The sequence below is a fragment of the Lactuca virosa genome, chromosome 1 (genome assembly GCF_052849685.1).
Source record: "Lactuca virosa cultivar CGN04683 chromosome 1, Lactuca_virosa_CGN04683_v6, whole genome shotgun sequence".
Classification (NCBI taxonomy): Eukaryota; Viridiplantae; Streptophyta; class Magnoliopsida; order Asterales; family Asteraceae; genus Lactuca; species Lactuca virosa.
In genome coordinates, this window is record NC_136426.1 from 134,828,986 (window position 1) to 134,849,425 (window position 20,440).

The 20,440-nt window shown below is 38.3% G+C and overlaps 1 protein-coding gene across 1 annotated transcript; it reads left to right on the plus strand.

Annotated features, from left to right (window-relative positions):
• The first annotated feature begins 2,153 nt into the window (after positions 1–2,153).
• LOC145158463 (glutathione-disulfide reductase) lies at positions 2,154–7,527 on the plus strand. The gene is made up of 16 exons (XM_079077359.1): positions 2,154–2,349; positions 2,670–2,817; positions 3,656–3,720; positions 3,895–3,964; positions 4,094–4,165; positions 4,386–4,589; positions 4,687–4,760; positions 4,844–4,927; positions 5,066–5,153; positions 5,507–5,588; positions 5,671–5,744; positions 5,845–5,952; positions 6,032–6,096; positions 6,203–6,316; positions 6,392–6,491; positions 7,096–7,527. The coding sequence occupies exons 2-16, from the start codon at positions 2,680–2,682 to the stop codon at positions 7,243–7,245; spliced, it is 1,488 nt and encodes a 495-aa protein (XP_078933485.1). The 5' UTR covers positions 2,154–2,349; positions 2,670–2,679; the 3' UTR covers positions 7,246–7,527.
• The last annotated feature ends 12,913 nt before the right edge of the window (positions 7,528–20,440 follow it).

Below are 20,440 nucleotides of genomic sequence, written 5' to 3' on the forward strand. Positions count from 1 at the left end.
AAACTTTATTTTTTAACTTTTTTTGTTCACTGGATATTATATAATCGTAACCGTGATATATGTGAACTGTTGACATTTTTAAATCAAATTCTATATGCGAATTGCAAAGGAGTTACCCAACACATTAAAGTTATGTTTTCGTCCTTAGATAATTTTTTTACAGTTTTTTTTTATTAATTTCCTTAAGATAAACATTCAAACTTTATTTTCATCGGTCTCTTCCATACATAATTTTTTGGATTGAAACTTTATTTTCATACTTTGTGGACCACTCGATATGTCTAATAGTCACTGTAATATATGTGGATTGTTGATATTTATAAATCACATTCTATATACGAATTACAATGACGTTACCTCACGCATCAAAGTTGCGTTTCTGTTCCTTACACAATTTCTTTTTATAGTTTTGTTTTTACTAATTGCAAACGGGTTCTCCGCTGTAAGACACATGGTAACATAAATACTAGTTTGATATGAAAGTCTTTTAGACGATGCCTTAGGCGGCGTTTGGTTCACATAATGTTTTTGAAGGAATTAGAATCTGTTGATGAATTGGAATCTGCCTTGAATTGGAATCTAATTCAATATTCTGTTTGGTTAGCAGTAAATGAAATTTGAATCCAATTTTATATTTTGTTTGGTTGGCGGAAAATGAAATTAGAATAGTGTAAAATGACAGAATTACCATTCTTGGTTTTTGCTTACTTTTATTTTTTTTTTTTAATTTTTTTTTATAATTATATGTAAAGATATATTATATAAATTATAAAAATAGTAAATGGTGGTGGTGGCGGCGACGATGGTGGCATAAGCGACGGTGGTGGTGATGACGGTAGTGTGTGGTGGTGACGAAGGTGGAGGTGGTGGTAGTAGTGGCATCACTAGTGTTGATGGTAGAGGCAATAGCGGTTGTGGCGGTGGCCGGTAGGTGTTAGTGGCGGCGGTGGTAGTGGATGTTAGTGGTGGTGGTGATGGTTGTGGGTGCAGGTGGCGACGACGGTCGACGGTGGTGGTAATCTTCAACATTCCCACCTGAAGGAATTTGAATTTCCTCATCTTTTACTTGGAATTTACTTTCCCTAGATGGAAGGAAAGTTAGATACACTTAGGAATCCAATTACTTCTCAAAACTTGAACCAAACATGAGAAATTGATGAAATTAAATTCCAATTCCTTCCAATTTCAACAGATTCTGCGAACCAAAGGACCCATTGGATTTCTATTTATTCCTTTTACTCATAATTTATATAAATGAACCCTCAAGTATATAAGTTTTATCAACTTTGGTCGAAAGGCAAAATGTCTTTTTACTATAGATTTAACATAAATCCTAACAGACAAAAGACTAACCGTATTTGATTTTGAAACCACAAATGCCTTCGGTGTAACGTTTTATAAATATCCTGAAAGTGATACTTTTTGGAAACCAAAGTGACCATGAAATTTGTTTTTTTTCATATTTTTTTACCCATTCCATAGTTTTTCCTCTTTACATACAACCTTTATACGTCTATGAAATACCCAAGAGTTCAAGACTGTACCACGCCTCTCTTTTGTTGATCTCCAACATCCTTCATAACTTTGAAAATATGTTATGGCGTGAAAGGTCTCAATTCTTTGTCATTAAAATGTTCATGGAATGGGTTAAGACAAAATTCATCATCAGATAGATAATCACAATCTATACATATCGAACGAGTTTGCAATTGAATTGTTGAATCAAATAGTTGACATCTTTTACTAAAATGAGAAAAAACTATATTCTGACTTATTATGATATGGTTTTAACCTATTTACTATATACAATATTAGATGAAACATTTAATTTCTTTCAATTAGATGAAGTTACAAAAAGTGGACTTAATTGGGAGAATTTATAAATTTATTAGGTTTTTATCTTCGAAATTAATAGTTTTAAAGAAAATAATAAATTTATTTATTTATTAGTATTATTATTTTTAAACAAATTATAGTAGTAAAAAGTTTGTCAAAGTTAAAAGATTGCAAAAAGCAAAATTGTGATTGGGTATTTACAAAAGTTTTTGCTTTTGGCAGACCGACATCCCAGTCGAAGAGTACAACATCTTAATGCACAAGGTACTACCAAATCAGAACAAGCGAACATTCTCAAGCCCTGCGGTTTAAATACATGTATAGAGCAAAGCAAAGTTCGATTTCTCCTTCTCAAATTCATCAATCATCAGTAATCACGACCTGCTTGTCTGTGTCGTGGCAAATTGTTGTTCAAACCCTCAGATTTTGAAGCAGATTAATATTAATTTCTTGAAGAACAAGTAAAACCCCTACTGGAAATCAAGTTTAGTACATTGATTCAGCTCTAGAAGGGTAAAATTTTAACCTACACACTTCATTTTGTTATGTATGTTTAGTATTGCTGCTCCGATGATTTTCTCCCCCAAATCGATTTCGCAGCTTCAAATTTAGTATTTCTCTGATCCGGGACTGTTTTTGTACAAATATAGCGGAAATTACGTGATAAATTTTAGGCAATCGTTATATGTGGTATTTTTCGGATCTGATTTTTTTTAAAAGGTTTTTGAAATATACGTTCTTATCGAGTATCGTATAAGTAGTTATTAGGAAATGGATGTATTACCTGTGATTGATCGATTGTTAATACCATGTGCGCTTTTATGTGGATTTAGTATTCTAATCATGTCGAGGAAGATGCTGATTGACGGAGATTTGGATAATCTTTCTGGAGAGAATGATTACGATTTTGATCTGTTCGTGATTGGTGCTGGCAGTGGCGGGGTTAGGGCATCCAGATTTTCAGCTCAGTATGGAGCTAAGGTATCATTTATTAGATAAACCTGTATGTTTGTTTATCTGTCCATTCTCATTTCTCATCTCTTAATGGAAACGAATCTAAGGTTTTGCTTGGAATCGGATGTTGAATTACCCATAACAAACTCATGTAGTGTATGCATTTTTTTTTTGTTTATATCAAACATATGTTAGCATGTAATTTCTTGCCCTAAAGGGATTCAGCGATGAGTTTCATTTGAGCTAATTTCACTTTGGTGGTTCCTTGAGCTGTGGTTTTCATGGTGCTTTAGAATTTGTATTGATATTGATAGTTTATTCTAAGAATAGAAGTATTTGCTAGACAGAGTGTATGCATGTTGGAGTTATACACAACACTCCATTCATATCATCATATGGGAAATGTCTATTTGAATTGCTCCTTGACTCCATGAAATTTACAACAGTTGGTATTACACACATGGTTTATTGTTATGGTTTTTAGTACTAGTCAGATGTATGCAACACTCTTCAATATCATATCATCAATAAGTTGTAATGATCATAATAAGTATATAGTTAATGTTAGTTTGAAAATTTCCAATATAAGAAACAAATTGCTCTCATTAGTCATTACAATGTGATTGATGTTTTCTACATGGTCATTCTCTAAGGGTATTTTATTCAGACATTTGACTAGTACTCAAATACTTCAGTCATATATAACTTCCCATCCATGGAGATAATATAACATGGTTTCCTCAATTTTCTATTACTAATGTTGCATTAAATTCTGGATGTTTTTTGAAGATATAAAACTTATCTTTAAGAAATTTATGCATGCTCATTCAATTATTTATCTTTCTTACTCAACTCTTATTGTAAGGTTGGGATTTGTGAGCTACCATTTCATCCAGTCAGCTCAGAAACCATAGGGGGCGTTGGAGGAACGTAAGTTTCTAAATCTCTTTTTCAAGTTGTACATATTTTTATCTATCATCTATCTATTATCTAACATATATTATGTTTGATTGGGTATATATATTCTTAGATGATGCATGAAGCAACAATTATAGTTCTTCTATTATATAATCTAAATGCCTTTGATGTTTGCATGTGGTGTAGGTGTGTGATTCGTGGGTGTGTTCCTAAAAAGATTTTGGTCTATGGAGCAACCTTTGGTCCTGAAATTCAGGTGATTTTGAGCTTCTATTAGAAACTACTGATATTAGAAATTCGTATTTTTTTATTGTTTCCATTAACACTTTGTTTAAAAAGAGAAATACTTATATTTCTTCACTCATCCCTGTTTCAACATGTGTAGGATGCAAAAGAATATGGATGGAAAGTGAACGATAACATTGATTTTGATTGGAAAAAGCTACTTCACAAGAAGGTCTATTCTACATTCTAATAGATATCTTGACAAATAAAAAGAGCCTTTTTTACTTTTGACTTTGTTGATTTCCCAAATTAAGTGAGGCTTTTGTTCTTGAAGGGAGTATCTATCTACTTTCTGCTTTATTTCCAATATCTTTCTTTTCACTGTTTGTGTATCCACACAGTATTTACCTATTTACCCTTGCTCCTCTTTGATTACAACTTTGTTGTTGCAGACTGAAGAAATAGTGAGGCTAAATGGGATATACAAACGCCTACTTTCAAATGCAGGAGTCAAACTTTTTGAAGGAGAGGGTAGAATTGTGGGCCCCAATGAAGTGGAAGTGATCCAATTGGATGGAACTAAACTCTCCTATTCAGCAAAACACATACTCATAGCAACTGGCAGCAGGGCACAACGTCCAAATATCCCTGGACAGGTAAAAATTTCATGCAAAATACAATCTCCTTGGGTAGAGTAAATTGACCATTTTACCCTTTTCATATCATATTGTTTCTTTGTGTGTGTCAATTTAGGAGTTGGCTATAACCTCAGATGAGGCTTTGAGCTTGGAAGAGCTACCAAAGCGTGTAGTTATACTTGGAGGAGGGTGAGTTGACCATTTTACCATTTTACCCTTTTCATCTTTAAATTTCTGTATTTTTTAGTTTCAATTTTTTTGTATTGGGTCAGGTATATTGCTGTTGAGTTTGCTTCAATTTGGCGTGGGATGGGGTCCACTGTGAATCTAATCTTCAGAAAGGAACTTCCTTTAAGGTTATATTATATATAAAGCTTTATGAATTCTTCCTGTTTGAATATCTGACTTTAAACTACTTTTTATAGTGATTAAACCATTATTATTTTTTGACTGTTTAAAAATTCCATTTTATCAATTTAAATTTAATTTTGCAGGGGTTTTGATGATGAAATGAGAGCTCTTGTTGCCAGAAATCTTGAAGGAAGAGGCATAATTTTGCATCCACAAACAAATATAACACAGGTTCTTTTCATCCAATTAAATTATTAATTATGCCACATTATTTTCAAGCAAATTCCAGGAAACAGCAAATTACTTTTTTTTTAACCAATATAAGAAATGTATCTTATTTGTTACACATAACAGCAATGTATCTGCATTTTTTACTGATAATACCAATATGTAAAAAAACCCTTAATAGCAACATACTTGCATTTCTTTATCAAACATTGTTTTTACCAATAATAGCAATTATTCACATTAAATATTTGTTATATATTATTATTATTGGTAAAGATTGTAACTAAGTTGCTATTAAAAGTAGCCTTATTTTTCTTGAATTTTCCTTTTTTTAAAATCGGATGCATATTTTTCAGTTGGTGAAAACTGAAGATGGTATAAAAGTTACCACAGATCATGGTGAAGAATTAATGGCAGATGTTGTACTTTTTGCCACTGGTAATTTTTTTATATAGTGGGAAATAATTGCTTGATTATTTAATTTTAAAATTTTATATTTTTATATTTTTTGTTGTTGCAGGACGTGTACCTAATACCAAGAGGTTAAATTTGCAAAGTGTAGGGGTTGAAGTTGACAAAACAGGAGCAGTGAAGGTTTACTTAATTTCATTCTTCTTTATTTACTAAAAGACTAAAATGCCCCCGTTAAAGGTGTATTTCAAAATCTCACATATTTTTACTTTATTTAATGCAGGTGGATGAATTTTCTCGCACTAATGTCCCTAGCATTTGGGCCATAGGTGATGTCACAAATCGAATGAATCTCACTCCTGTTGCCTTAATGGAAGGAACTTTATTTGCTGTATGTATTTTCAAACCCTTATAACTAATGATTATCAAAAGGGTAAATACGTAATTTTCCATTTTTTCATGGAACACAGAAAACCGTATTTGGTAACGAACCTAGCAAGCCAGACTACAGCAACATACCTTGTGCCGTTTTCTGGTATAACAATCTTCAACTTAACTTATTTTTTTTTTTATTTTTTTTTTTTTTATTCATAAATATAATATAAAAATAATTTATATAATTATATATTTTGCCATGTCAGCATTCCACCTCTCTCTGTTGTGGGACTAAGTGAAGAACAGGCTATAGAGAAAGGTGAAGGAGACATTTTGATTTTCACATCAACATTTAATCCTATGAAAAACTCCATTTCTGGGTATGTAAAAATTTTTCATTTCTCCATTTTCGTGGGCCCCGTTTTTATTTTTTGCATTCAATTTTTTTTTTACAGGAGGCAAGAGAAGACACTCATGAAACTTATCGTCAGTGCTGAGACAGATAAAGTTATTGGTGCGTCCATGTGTGGGCCCGATGCAGCAGAAATTATGCAGGTACAGGACAGAACAAGTTGTACTGTGTTTGGTATATATGTGCAAAAGACGTAAATGCCCTTGTCATCCTGTTATAAAAAATTAGCCCTAAAAAGCTGGGACTGATGTCAGAACAAGTTGTACTGTGTTTGGTATACATTGAACTATGAGCAAAAGACATAAATGCCCTTGTCATCCTTTTATAAAAAAATAGCCCTAAAAGTTGGGACTGTGTCAGAACAAGTTGTACTGTGTTTGGTATACATTGAACTATGTACAAAAGACATAAATGCCCTTGTCATCCTTATATAAAAAAATAGCCCTAGAAATCTGGGACTGATGTCAGAGCAAGTTGTACTATGTTTGGTATAAATTGAACTATGTGCAAAAGACATAAATGCCCTTCTCATCCTTATATAAAAAAATAGCCCTAGAAATTTGGGACTGATGTCGGCAGGACAAAAAATTCCTAGAAATTTGGGACTGATGTCGGCAGGACAAAAAATTGCAAGTTTTTGTCTAAACCCAAGAAGGTAGGACATTGACTTGTTCTTGATCTCTTGTCTGTGTAAAAAGACGTAAATGCCCTTATCATCTTTGGTATTAAATTTGAATATTTTTTTAGGGTATTGCTGTGGCGATGAAGTGTGGAGCAACAAAGGCACAATTCGATAGCACGGTGGGGATCCATCCATCATCTGCAGAGGAGTTTGTTACCATGCGGTCAGTCACACGGAGGATTGCTGCCTCTGGTAAACCAAAAACCAACCTTTGAAAAGGTTTGACCATGTCTTTGACTTGGTTGCTTTTTCCTCACAACTCCACATCCATGGAAAACACATATGGGGTATACTTTTGCTTCATTTTATTGTTGGCATATAAATAATGTGGATGTGTTTTTATCAATTTCTTGGGTCATTTGGATAAGATTTTGAACATGGGGGTGATGAGTTTTGGGGAGCAATGAATTACTTTTGTTGCATGAAGTACAAGTTGCTATGCTTGTAAGATTTGGAGTTCAAGGAATAGAAATGGAGTACATTGGTATTGATGATTATGTTTGCTTTACATGTGTGCAAATAGATTTTTTAATGGAAGGGAATGAAGCTTAGTTTAAAATAATTGAATTTACAATAATAATAATAAGCAAGGCATTATGGTAAAGTTACCTAAACAAGGTATTGAGTTAAACGTATATTTGTGACATTTTTTTTGAAAAATGTTGTGTGGAAAACCTATGGTGAGAAAATCTGCTAACGAACAAGTATTTTGTATGGGTGTTCAATCGTGCTCCATTTGAACTATTGCTATTTGAGAAACCAACGGTTGTAGAATTGTTGAAATAAATTTTTAGCAGCCTTGAGATGGATTTATGATTTTGAGCCCTCTAATAAGATTTCTCATAAACATTTCGTGACACGTGTTGTACACGGTTTGTAAATATTGCTAGATGGTAAGTCGGTCGATTGGGGTGTAGAGACTAATCGATCTAAATGAGGTTCAATACGAGACTCTAAATCATAAAGGAATTTAAAAGAAATCTATTATCAATATGCAATAAGTAAATAACAATACATAAGTGGTAAGTAATATCTAGTGTTTAAATGAATGTTTGGCAAATAAGCTTGTTTGGCAAATAAGCTTATTATCAGGTTCCACACCATTATAAGCTAAAAAAAATATTTGGATAAAAACAGCTTATGTTGATAAGTCATTTTTTCATAAGTTAACTCACTCTATTTATTAACTTATAAGCCAATAAGTTAATAAGTTATAAACTAATAAACCATACTTTTTTTTTTTGCCAAACACCCCCTAAAACTTTAGGGAGAGATAGAGAAAATATGCATGAAGAGAGAGGGAGAGGCAGAGAGACAAAATCACAAAAGTGAAAGGAAAGAAAGAAAAGAGAAGCTTACCGAAAGGAAGACGAGGATATAGAGACCGATTGTAGGAGGGAAGAGGAAGAAATAGAGTCATAAAGTTCAAATTAAGTATTATCATATTAGTTTCTGATTAACTTTGACTTTTACGGTTAACATATTTAGATTTATTTATTTATTTAAATATTGGACTCTTTAATTTTTCAACAACCAACACCAATTTTGCCCGACTTTGACCATAAGCGATTAATATAAGTGCTTACCTTAAATCGTAGTCGGTGAATGGCCGCCAAACGTATAGGTGCTGGTTAATCGACTTCCTAGATCCACTTTTATAAGTCGCGAGTTTGCTTGTGGTTCTTTAAAAAAATTCAACCACCTGATAACATGAAAATGTATCTCAAAGTTAGAACTAGAATATCAACTACTTCCAACGCATTATATGTATTGCAAGTGAGCTTTTTATACTCCTTCACTTCAAAATGGCAAATCTTTCTTAGTAGTTTTCCAATGATCGGTGGAGGTTAGATTGACAAATACCTAGCATACTGTGTGTGTGTCTATATATATATATATATATATATATATATATATATATATATATATATATATATATATGTGTGTGTGTGTGTGTGTTTGTGTGTGTGTGTGTGTGTGTGTGTGCGCGCGCGCGCATGCGCGGCGGACGGACGGACACATGGACACATGCATGTATCTATGTACCTACCTCGTGGACAAGGTTAGGGTCGAAGTTGCAGTTCAACAGTTTTCACCATCTACAAACTGATCGTTAGATTGAAATTGCAAACGTAGTTATAACACTTAGTTTCCATGATGTTTCTAATTTCGGGGTAACGAACCGTAATTTGATCGAGTAAAAGTCTTGAGCTTTAAAGAAATAGAGTTTAGACCCTATCAAGTATTGATAATGTTGGTTAAGTGATTAAAGCCCTCGAATTGTTCTTCGAGACAAAATGTAAAATGAGAAAGGTGATAATTCAGGGTTCTTGCATGAATTGATGATTTTATTTCGGTATGTTTTTAGTCAAAAGTAACTAGACAGAAGTGTGAGGGCTCGTCAATACCTTCACGCGCATATAAAAATCACCGAAAACGGAGTTGAGACGAAGAAGTTATGACTGTTTGAAGTTGGAATAGATTTGGGAGAAAATCCGTCTCCACGGGGTGGAGAGCAGGTCTCTACGGCGTGGTAATCACCACGTAGCGGAGAACTGTTTTCCACAGAGCGGAAGCTGGTCAAGCCCAAGCCTGTGATTTTTTTAGGGTTGTCAACGTATTTAAATGTAAGGATTCATATTTTAGGGCATTTAGAACTCCTTGAGAGCAACCCTAGCCGTCCTCTTCATAATTTGAGCTTCTTCTCTCTCCTTGAACCTCTTTTGGTGCACATTTTGGGTGTTTTGGTGAAGGAAGCAAGAAAGGTTGTGCTTGGAAGTTTGAAGCTTGTAGATTCCTACCTTCATCTATCTTTTGGACCTTTGTAAGTCACAAAGTTCCTTACTTTTTGGTATTTAGTCTTTGGATCTTGAATTATTATGGGTTTTAGTCCATGTGAAGAGTTTTGAGTGAAAAATCACAGTGTTACAAGTTGGTATCAGAGCCAGGGCACGGGTCGATGTGTTCGACGGGGACGTCAAAACCTATAATGGGGGGGAGGGGGGTGAAGGCGGACATGTTAGCTGCACCTGATCCCATATCGGTTGGGAAGGAGAACTAAGCATTCCTTAAAAAGGGTGTGGATACCTCTTCTGCCACAACACGTTTTAAAGCCGTGAGGGCAACAAATCCCATAAAAACTCTGTAGTTAAGCATGCCCGGGCGAAAGCAATTCAAGGATGGGTGACCCCCTGGGAAGTTTTCGTGCCGGGAGCCCAAAGCGGACAATATTGGGATACGTGCAAGAGAGGGATGTTACAACTCTCAAAGGTCCCAAGAAAATTATACAAATCTGGAGTCACAAGTTGTTTTGATGTCATACATGGGGGTTTGACCCCATTTCTTACCTTTTTGATCTAGTTTTGGGAAGGACATGCATGCCCATAAAGTAATGATTTTTATGGTCCTTTGTGGAGCAAAGATGCCTTCTCGAAAGTATTAGGTGTTGGCTTAATGGATTAAGCCCTTAAGGAAAGAAATATTTTCCTGACCGAAAACCACGACATGGCTAAGGAAGGCCCACGATGTGAACGTTCCCATGACGTGGCATGATGCTTGCCACGACATGGTAGTGGGTTTTCACGACAGTTTGTCTTGTATTTGCCACAACGTGGTCATTGGTTGGCCACGACGTGGTAACCATTGACGTTGACTTTTTGAGAAGTTTGACTTTTGGTCAAACTTTGAAAGAATTGAATATTTAGCTAAGGGATAGTCCTAGTTTGACTTTAGGTAGCTCGGGTTAGCTGTTCTGTTGCTAAGAATGCTGTAGAGCTTCCACTATTTAGTCCAGGTGATTTTTCTCACTATACTTTGTACTGTAGTGTAACGCTCGGGTTTCGGGGCTAAGCATTATCAGATGATGTAATAGTCTAGGTCAACCATTGTAACTCTTTCGAGATAATAAAGATGAAATATTTGAGTATCATGTGAATTATATGCCTTTATATGCTTATTACTTATTTGTAAATGTGTAATAAATAAAGAATAAAAATAAGCGTCAAAATTAAAGTGTGAGATAAACCCGATATCTCTACATAAATTTGTAGTGGTCGAAACAAGGATTCCGGGGATATAAAGAACGCCGAAATCCGAGTTATAACGAAAAAGTTATGACCCGTTGAAGTTTCGTGACGGAACCGACACGACACCGGGAAGCGTAAATAGTGAATTTACGATAGAGCGACTTTTAGCCTTAGCGATCCAAATAGAAGTCGTAGAAAACGTTAATCCGAGAGCGTCCATAAAAAGAACGCCCAAATCTGACTTCGTATGAAGAAGTTATGATTTTTCGAAGTTTCGGCTTAGCAGTGTACAACCCGAAGTTCGAATATTAGATCGAGCGATTTTTAGCTGACACAAACTAAACGAGAATCGAAGATCTCGTTATTAGTAGCGTAACGATAAAAAGACAGACGAAAACGGACATCGGATGAAGAAGTTATGAATTTTTAACGGACCAATCATGTCCCGGCTTGTTAAAAATATAACTTTTAAAATAAAGTCAAAATTAGCCGACGGAGTCTAAACGAAAGTTGTAGAGTACGTTACCGCCTACGCGTGGATATAAAGAACGTAAAAAACAGAGCCCATATGCGAAAGATACGAATTTTAGAAGTTAAGTGTGCAATTTGCGAAGCTGATGCATGGAATGATGACGTGGCCGAACTCCCAGCCGTCCGATGAACTCGCTCCGGATGACGACACATAGCCTTCGCATTTACGCCCCGCGTCCGAGGCCAAGTACGCCCATCGTACTTCGATTCTTATCCGGTTCCGAGAGTGGGCGCGTGCGAGACAGCTGGTGCGAGCTGGCATCCTTATCCGAAGCTACGCCTCGCGTAGCAGTTCTGTACGCCCAGCGTACCACCGAAGGCTCGCGCCTATAAATAGGCTGCGAGGGCAGCCGACTTCCGCACTCCAAATCCACCTCTTTCTCTCACTAGTTTCTCTCTCTACCACCCCTAACCCCCTCCTAAGCCTAGGTAAACCCCCTAGCACCCGAAGGAAGCCCCGAGGCTCCCGGAGTCCCGAGAAAAAGGGTCTTCCGGTTTAGAAACGCTGCTCTGAGCAAAACCCGGTTTTCTATAAAACCCGCTGTAAGTGAGCTACGCCTACGCTATTTTTAATATAGCTTTTATTTAATTATAGTAACATTATTAGGACCTTAAAATAATTATTTAGGCTATTATTATGAGTGTTGTTTAACGCTTATATAATAATAATAATAGCTAGATTATTAATTAGTCGCGATTAACGTTAGACTAAACCCTAGTGGTATTGATACTAGGTTTTGTCATGGGAAAATTGTTTTGAGATAACGAAGCGCAATCCGAGTACCGAGTCACCACCTTAACAAGTGAGTGCATAGTTACTTTCATCTTACACATAGATATGAAGTATTTTACATAAATTACGTGCTATGTGTGCATATTGTCTGACTACTTGTTGTCTGTGCTGATGAAAGATTTTTATACATGTTTTAAATGATTTAAACTGTATATGTATTTTATATCTACAAACTGTTGGGGTAAAACATGGGTAGATGTAATAGACGATGTGTGATAAAATGATGAGAGGCCTCGATGTTGTTGTTGTTGATTCTGTCATCTAGCGGAGTATGGATGACAACCACGGACTCTTCTAGATAGTCCAGTGGAACGCTAGCAGGCTCGTAACCTGTAGGTGTTTGTGAACGATGTGTTCACCGCTGTACTCCATCCCCCTCATGGTTGCCTTTAGGAGATTTATTGCTGAGGAACCCCCTTAGTAGTAGTGTCCATCCCGATGATGATCCTTAGGTTAGGTCCCTTATGATAGGTGTTTAGGGACGTAAAGTGAGGATAACGGGAACGGGTAATCGGGTTATTATTGGTTGATGAAATTAATAAACTTATTTATTGTGGGTTGAAAACCCTATGTGCTCACCAGGCTCCCAAGCCTGACCCACTCAGTTTCTTGTATTACAGGTAGTGGTGCACGAGCATAGATATGATGTTTGGGATGAGAGATTACGGATATAGGCCTGTAGATATGAATAAATGTAGTAAGACTTATATTGTACTGTTTATGCTTTTGATCTGTATCGAACATGACATCCCGAGGTTTTTAATGAAATACATTTCTACGGAAATGCTTTGATAAATCTTTATCATATTTTATTTTGGGAACAAATTCCGCAACACTTTTATTTAAAATGTTACTCTGATTTTTAAACAAAGCATAAACAAAATCGGTCTTTTCTGGCCGTGAAAATGGGGATGTCACAGTTGGTGTCAGAGCATTAGTTTAAGCGAACTAGGAATTTGTAGGATTTCTAGACTTAAACTTAGAATGCTAAGCGATGATTGTGAGATGTGAGCACTAGCTTATTTAGGAAAGTATGCCTAATATGCTTTATGTGCAAAATGATTGATGCCTTATATGATGTTATTTGTTTGGATCTATGGTCTGTTGCCGACCGGATCTGGAAACCTTATGTGTTCAGGATTCTAAACATACGACTACGATATTAGAACTAGCATGTAAACGTTTTGGAGAGATAAGGATGATTTAAACGTCTATCCTAAATAAAGATCTAAATTCACCTTATTCGGTGTATAGATCAAATGGCAAGAACCCGCAGTGGAGCTGTGAATGCAAATGGGAATAGGAATCAACCCCCAGTGATTCAGCAAATACCTGTTGTAGTAGAAGTTGCACCCGAGCCAATCACCATGGCTGGAGTACAAGCCATGATTCGGGCTATGTTAGCGGAACAAAGGGAGGAAATGAGGCAGATGTTGAATAGGGACGAACCTACCATGCCCGTTGAGCAACCCGAGCTGAGTCCCGAGCAATCGGAAGAAGGGAACTATAGCCGCCATATGAGTCAAGTTGGGACTCAAGGAGAACGAAGGAATGACCCAGAGAGGGGAAACGACAAGGATGTGCAGATGTATAAGAATTTATTGGGTGCCAAGCCACCAAGTCTCTCATGAAGCCCAAAGCCTGTTGATATTATGGATTGGATCTCCGAAATGGAGATGGTGTTCGAGAGCTGCAGCTGTAGCGAGAAACAGAAGACTGTCTTTGCAGTTAGGCAACTGAAAACTGGAGTCTTGAGCTGGTGGAAGCTATTGGCGGATACAATGCCGCGAGGAGAAGCCCTGAATATGTCATGAGATGATTTCTTGGAACAACTGAAGGCGCAATACTATTCAGAAATAGATCTGATTGATCTGAACAATGAGTTCCAAAACTTGAAGAAGGGGAGAATGAGCGTTGACGACTACGCTACTGCATTCACGGAGAAGATGAAGTTGTTTCCATACCTAGTGCCAACCGAACTCTCCAAAATTGAGAAGTTCGCAAATGGACTGCCAGCCGACTTTGGCCCGACAGTCAAGATGGTAACCACTCTGAAATCAGCTGTTCGAGCAGCTAAGAATGTGGAGACCCAGCAGAAGGAAAGGGGTCTGGAGAGGGCCGAGGTTGGTGAGAAAAGGAAATTCGATGGATCTTCAAGGTCTAACAAGAAAAGTAAATTCTCGAAGTTCGGTTCGAAGGGAGGAGGAGCCGAAGAAAAGTGGTGTGACAAGTGCAAGAAGAAGCACTCCGGAAAATGCGACGGAGAAGTCACCTGCTTTAAGTGTGGAAAGACCGGGCACTATGCCAATGAATGCACCCTCACCAAGAAAGTCTGTTATGGATGTGGCGAGGAAGGGCACATTTCAAGGGACTGCCCGAAGAAGAAGGAGGCGGGAAGACCCAACATTCCACCAAAGCCGAAGGCAAGAGCCTTCCAGATGACGCTCGAGGCTACAAAGGAGGCAACAGACGTCGCTTCAGGTACCTTTCTTGTAAATGGATTGCTTGCCAATATACTATTTGATTCGGGAGCAAACTATTCCTTTGTATCGCATAGATTTGGAGTAAAATTAGCATTGCCTGTAGAAAAACTTGATAATGCCCTAATTGTGGAAGTTTCCAGTGGCAAGTTCGTACCTGTTAGTGATCGTATTAAGAACATAGTCATCGACTTAAACGGAAACGAATTCCACGAGGAGCTGTTACCCATAGAGTTGAACGGTTTCGACATCGTTCTGGGAATGGATTGTCTCAGCGCCAACGATGCCGAGATATTATGCCGAAAGAAGATAGTAAGGGTGAACCCACCCGGAAAAGAGTCATTCATGGTGTACGGGGACAAACGCAAAGTAAATTCTGGAATCATCTCCCTGATGAAAGCCAGAAAATGTTTGTCCAAGGGATGTGCATCATACTTGGCATTTGTTATCGATGCTAAGAAGGAAAAGAAGGAGGTGCAGAGTAGGGATGAGATTTAGAACTGGAAAACCGGACCGGAACCGGAACCGTTAGAACCGGAATATATAGAATCGGTTCCGGTTCCGGGTTTAAAAATAGCTTTATCCGGGTTCCGGGTAATCCGGGTTTGGGTCCATCGGGTCCGGGTAAACCGGGTCTAAAAACCGGAACCGGTGTTTGGAACCGGAACCACTTTTAGGACCGGAACCGGTTTTTGTGAAACGTTTAAAAGATGCATATCTCATTCGTTTCAACTCCGATTGACATGCAGTTTTTTCCAACATGTAGTTTAGAGTTTGTACAAGATTTTAGACTATAAATTTTCCATTTTTAGTTTTATATTCATTGACTTACAGTCCCCCAAAGTCGAGATATCAAAGTTGGAAGTTTTTAGTTTTTCAGTTTTTTTGTATTCAGTGAAAGTTTTAAAACATGCATATCTAATTCGTTTGAAGTCGGATTGACATGTGGTTTTTTCCAACTTGTAGTTTACAGTTTGTACATGAGTTTAGACTATAATGTTTTCATTTTTGGTTTAACATTCAATGATTTACAGTCCTCCGAAGTCGGGATATCAAAACTGGAAATTTTCAACTTTTCAGCTATTTGTTTTTATACTTTGTATCATGTTAAAATGTTAACACATGCATATCTCATTCGTTTAAAGTCGGATTGACATGCGCTTTTTTTAAGAGTGTATTTTAGAGTTTGTACATGATTTTAGACTATAATTTTGTTAATTGTGGTTTCATATTCAATGAGTTACAGTCCCCCAAAGTCGGGATATCAATATGAAAATTTTCAAAGTTCAACCCACTAACTAGTAAGTAATTACCAAAAAATTCCGGTTTTTCCGGGTTTCCGGTTCTAAACCCACTTTATCCGGTTCCAACCTACCCACTTTGATGTTTCTGGGTTTTTCGGTTCTAGACCCACTTTACCCGGAACCGTACCCGGAACCAAACCGGAACCGGTTCCTATATACCGGTCCGGTTTCCGGTTCTACAAAATCCCGTTAACCGGTTCTGGGTTTTCCGGGTCCGGGTCCATCCGGTCCGGGTTTGGACCCACTTTCATCCCTAGTGCAGAGTATACTAGTGGTGTTTGATTATCCGGAAGTCTTTCCCGAAGATCTTCCTGGATTACCGCCTGATAGACAAGTGGAGTTCAGAATAGACTTGCTACCAGGAACAACACCGATTAGCTTCGACGGAGATGAAGGAGCTTATCACGCAACTTCAGGAGTTGTTGGACAACGGTTTTATTCGACCTAGTTCATCACCCTGGGGAGCTTCGGTGCTATTCGTGAAGAAGAAAGACGGAAACATGAGAATGTGTATAGACTACCGAGAGCTGAACAAGGCAACGGTGAAGAACAAGTATCCATTGCCAAGGATTGATAACCTATTCGATCAGCTGCAAGATTCGAGCTATTTCTCAAAGATCGATCTTAGGTCACGATATCATCAGCTGAAGGTAAGAGAGCAGGATATTGAGAAAACTGCATTCAGAACAAGATATGGACACTACGAGTTCTTGGTTATGTCATTTGGACTAACCAATGCTCCAGCAACTTTCATGGATTTGATGAACAGGGTTTGTAAACCATTTCTCGATAAATCCGTAATAGTGTTCATAGATGACATTCTCATCTACTCGAAAAGCCAGGAGGAGCATGGCAAGCATCTACGAGAAGTGTTTGAAGTCTTGAAGAAGGAGAAACTGTATGCAAAGTTCTCCAAGTGTGATTTTTGGATCCGAGAAGTCCAATTCTTGAGTCATGTGGTTAACCAGGAAGGGATAATGGTTGACCTAGCAAAAATCAAAGCGGTGACGAAGTGGGAACGACCAAAAAGTCCCACGGAGATTCGAAGCTTCCTAGGATTAGCCGGATATTACCGACGATTTATCCAAGGCTTTTCTTCGATATCTGCTCCATTAACAGCTTTGACCCATAAAGGAGCTACTTATACATGGAGCGAGAAGTACGAAGAAGCATTCGAGAAGCTAAAGAAGAAATTATGTGAAGCACCGATCCTTTCTCTACCCGATGGAGTTGAAGACTTCGCGGTATATAGCGATGCGTCGGGAGTCGGGTTGGGTTGTGTTCTGACTCAAAGAGAAAAGGTGATAGCATATGCATCTCGACAATTGAAGGAGCATGAGAAGAACTACCCCACTCATGATTTGGAGTTGGCAGCAGTAGTTTTTGCCTTGAAGATATGGAGGCATTACCACTATGGCACGAAGTGCAAGCTTTTCACTGATCATAAGAGTCTCCAGTATCTCTTTAATCAGAAGGAATTGAACATGAGACAACGACGCTGGCTAGAGTTACTCAAGGACTACGACTGTGACATACTTTACCACCCCGGTAAAGAAAATGTTGTCGCTGATGCTCTAAGTCGAAAAGTCAATCTTGAAAGGAAAAGGCCAAGACCGTTGAGAATAGAAGTTGTCTCGACGATTGTGGAAAGTATCAGGAAAGCTCAAGAAGAAGCTTCAGAGAAGAATGACCGAAAGGAATAACGTTTGGGCAAAACGTTAGTGTTCGGTACAAACAGTCAAGGACTGAAGGTATTCCAAGATCGGATTTGGGTACCTAAGATGGGAGGAATAAGAGATCTTTTGATGGAAGAAGCACACAAGACCATGTACTCAATTCATCCCGGCAGCACAAAAATGTATAGGGACCTGAAACCCTACTACTTGTGGCCGACGATGAAGCTCGATGTTGCAAAGTATGTGGACGAGTGTGTAACTTGTGCAAGAGTCAAGGCACAACATCAGAAACCGTATGGGAGTTTAGAACCTTTACCTGTGCCCATGGGTAAATGGGAAGACATCACCATGGATTTTGTGACTAAACTTCCCAGAACGAAGAGTGGTCACGACATGATTTGGGTGGTCGTGGATCGTTTCACTAAGAGTACACACTTCATAGCAGCCAACGAGAGGTGGTCTATGGATAAGCTCGCAAATGCTTACGTGAAGGAAGTGGTAATACTTCACGGTGTTCCTTTAACAATTGTATCAGATCATGATAGTCATTTCACGTTAAAGTTTTGGAGAAGTCTACAAGAGGAATTGGGTACGAAGTTGTGTTTGGGTACGGCTTACCATCCACAGACTGATGGCCAAAGCGAAAGAACGATTCAAACACTGGAAGATATGCTGAGAGCATGTACCCTCGAGTTCCAAGGGAACTGGGACAAGCACTTACCTCTGGTAGAGTTTTCCTACAACAACAGTTACCATTCGAGCATCAAGATGGCACCCTATCAAGCCTTGTACGGACAGAAGTGTCGTACGCCGTCTTGTTGGCTTGAGGCTGGGGAAAAGTAGTTTATGGGCCCCGAGATAGTCCATGAGACTGCTGAAAAGTTGAAAGTAATCAGGGAGAGGATGTTAGCAGCTCAGGATCGTCAGAAGAGCTATGCTGACAAGAAAAGACGACCGATGACTTTTGAAGTTGGAGATTCAGTTTTGCTTAAAGTCTCACCGTGGAAGGGACTTATAAGATTCGAGAAACGAGGAAAGTTGAGTCCAAGGTTTATTGGACCGTTCAAAGTTCTTCAGAAGATTGGGAACCAAGCTTACAAGCTCGAATTACCCGAGAACTGGATGGAATTCATAACACCTTCCATGTGTGTTATTTTAGGAAGTTCACGGGAGAAGTTCCCGACATAATTCCAATCTCAGAGTTAAAAATGGATGAGAATAAGAGGCTAATCGAAGAGCCCGAGGCAATTGTTGACCGCAAGACTAAGAAGTTACGACGCAAGATGGTCGACTTAGTGCTAGTCCGATGGAAACATTCGAATGGGCCGAATCTCACTTGGGAAACAGAGAGTGACATGTTGAGTCGCTATCCGCATCTGTTTGCTGATGCATGATTCCGGGACGGAATCATCCTAAGGGGGAGAGAATTGTAACCCCCGGGTTTCGGGGCTAAGCATTATCAGATGATGTAATAGTCTAGGTCAACCATTGTAACTCTTTCGAGATAATAAAGATGAAATATATGAGTATCATGTGACTTATGTGCCTTTATATGCTTATTACTTATTTATAAATGTGTAATAAATTAAGAATAAAAATAAGGGTCAAAATTAAAGTTTGAGATAAACCCGATATCTCTACATAAAGTTGTAGTGGTCGAAACAAGGATTCCGGGGATATAAAGAACGCCGAAATCCGAGTTATAACGAAGAAGTTATGACCCGTTGAAGTTTCGCGACGGAACCGGCACGTCACCGGGAAGCATAAATAGTGAATTTACGATAGAGTGACTTTTAGCCTTAGCGATCCAAATGGAAGTCGTAGAAAACATTAAACCGAGAGCGTCCATAAAAAGAACGCCCAAATCTGACTTCATATGAAGAAGTTATGATTTTTCGAAGTTTCGGCTTAGTAGTGTACAACCCGAAGTTCGAATATTAGATCGAGCGATTTTTAGCCGACACAAACTAAACGAGAATCGAAGATCTCGTTATTAGTAGCGTAACGATAAAAAGACAGACGAAAACGGACATCGGATGAAGAAGTTATGAATTTTTAACGGACCAATCCTGTCCCGGCCTGTTAAAAATATAACTTTTAAAATAAAGTCAAAATTAGCCGACAGAGTCTAAACGAAAGTTGTAGAGTACGTTCCCGTCTACGCGTGGATATAAAGAACGTCAAAAACGGAGCTCATATGCGAAAGATACGAATTTTAGAAGTTAAGTGTGCAATTTGCGAAGCTGATGCATGGAATGATGACGTGGCCGAACTCCCAGCCGTCCGATGAACTCGCTCCGGATGACGACACGTAGCCTTCACATTTACGCCCCGCGTCCGAGGCCAAGTACGCCCATCGTACTTTGATTCTTATCCGGTTCCGAGAGTGGGTGCGTGCGAGACAGCTGGTGCGAGCTGACATCCTTATCCGAAGCTACGCCCCGCGTAGCAGTTCTGTACTCCCAGCGTACCACCGAAGGCTCGCGCCTATAAATAGGCTGCGAGGGCAGCCGACTTCCTCACTCCAAATCCACCTCTTTCTCTCGCTAGTTTCTCTCTCTACCACCCATAATCCCCTCCTAAGCCTAGGTAAACCCCCTA

Excerpts from the sequence above, each read along its gene's own strand:
- LOC145158463 (XM_079077359.1), top strand. The coding sequence starts at position 2,680 with ATGTCGAGGAAGATGCTGATTGACGGAGATTTGGATAATCTTTCTGGA. Across the intron at positions 3,721-3,894 it reads ATAGGGGGCGTTGGAGGAAC|GTGTGTGATTCGTGGGTGTG; the intron begins GTAAGTTTCTAA and ends CATGTGGTGTAG. Across the intron at positions 3,965-4,093 it reads CCTTTGGTCCTGAAATTCAG|GATGCAAAAGAATATGGATG; the intron begins GTGATTTTGAGC and ends CAACATGTGTAG.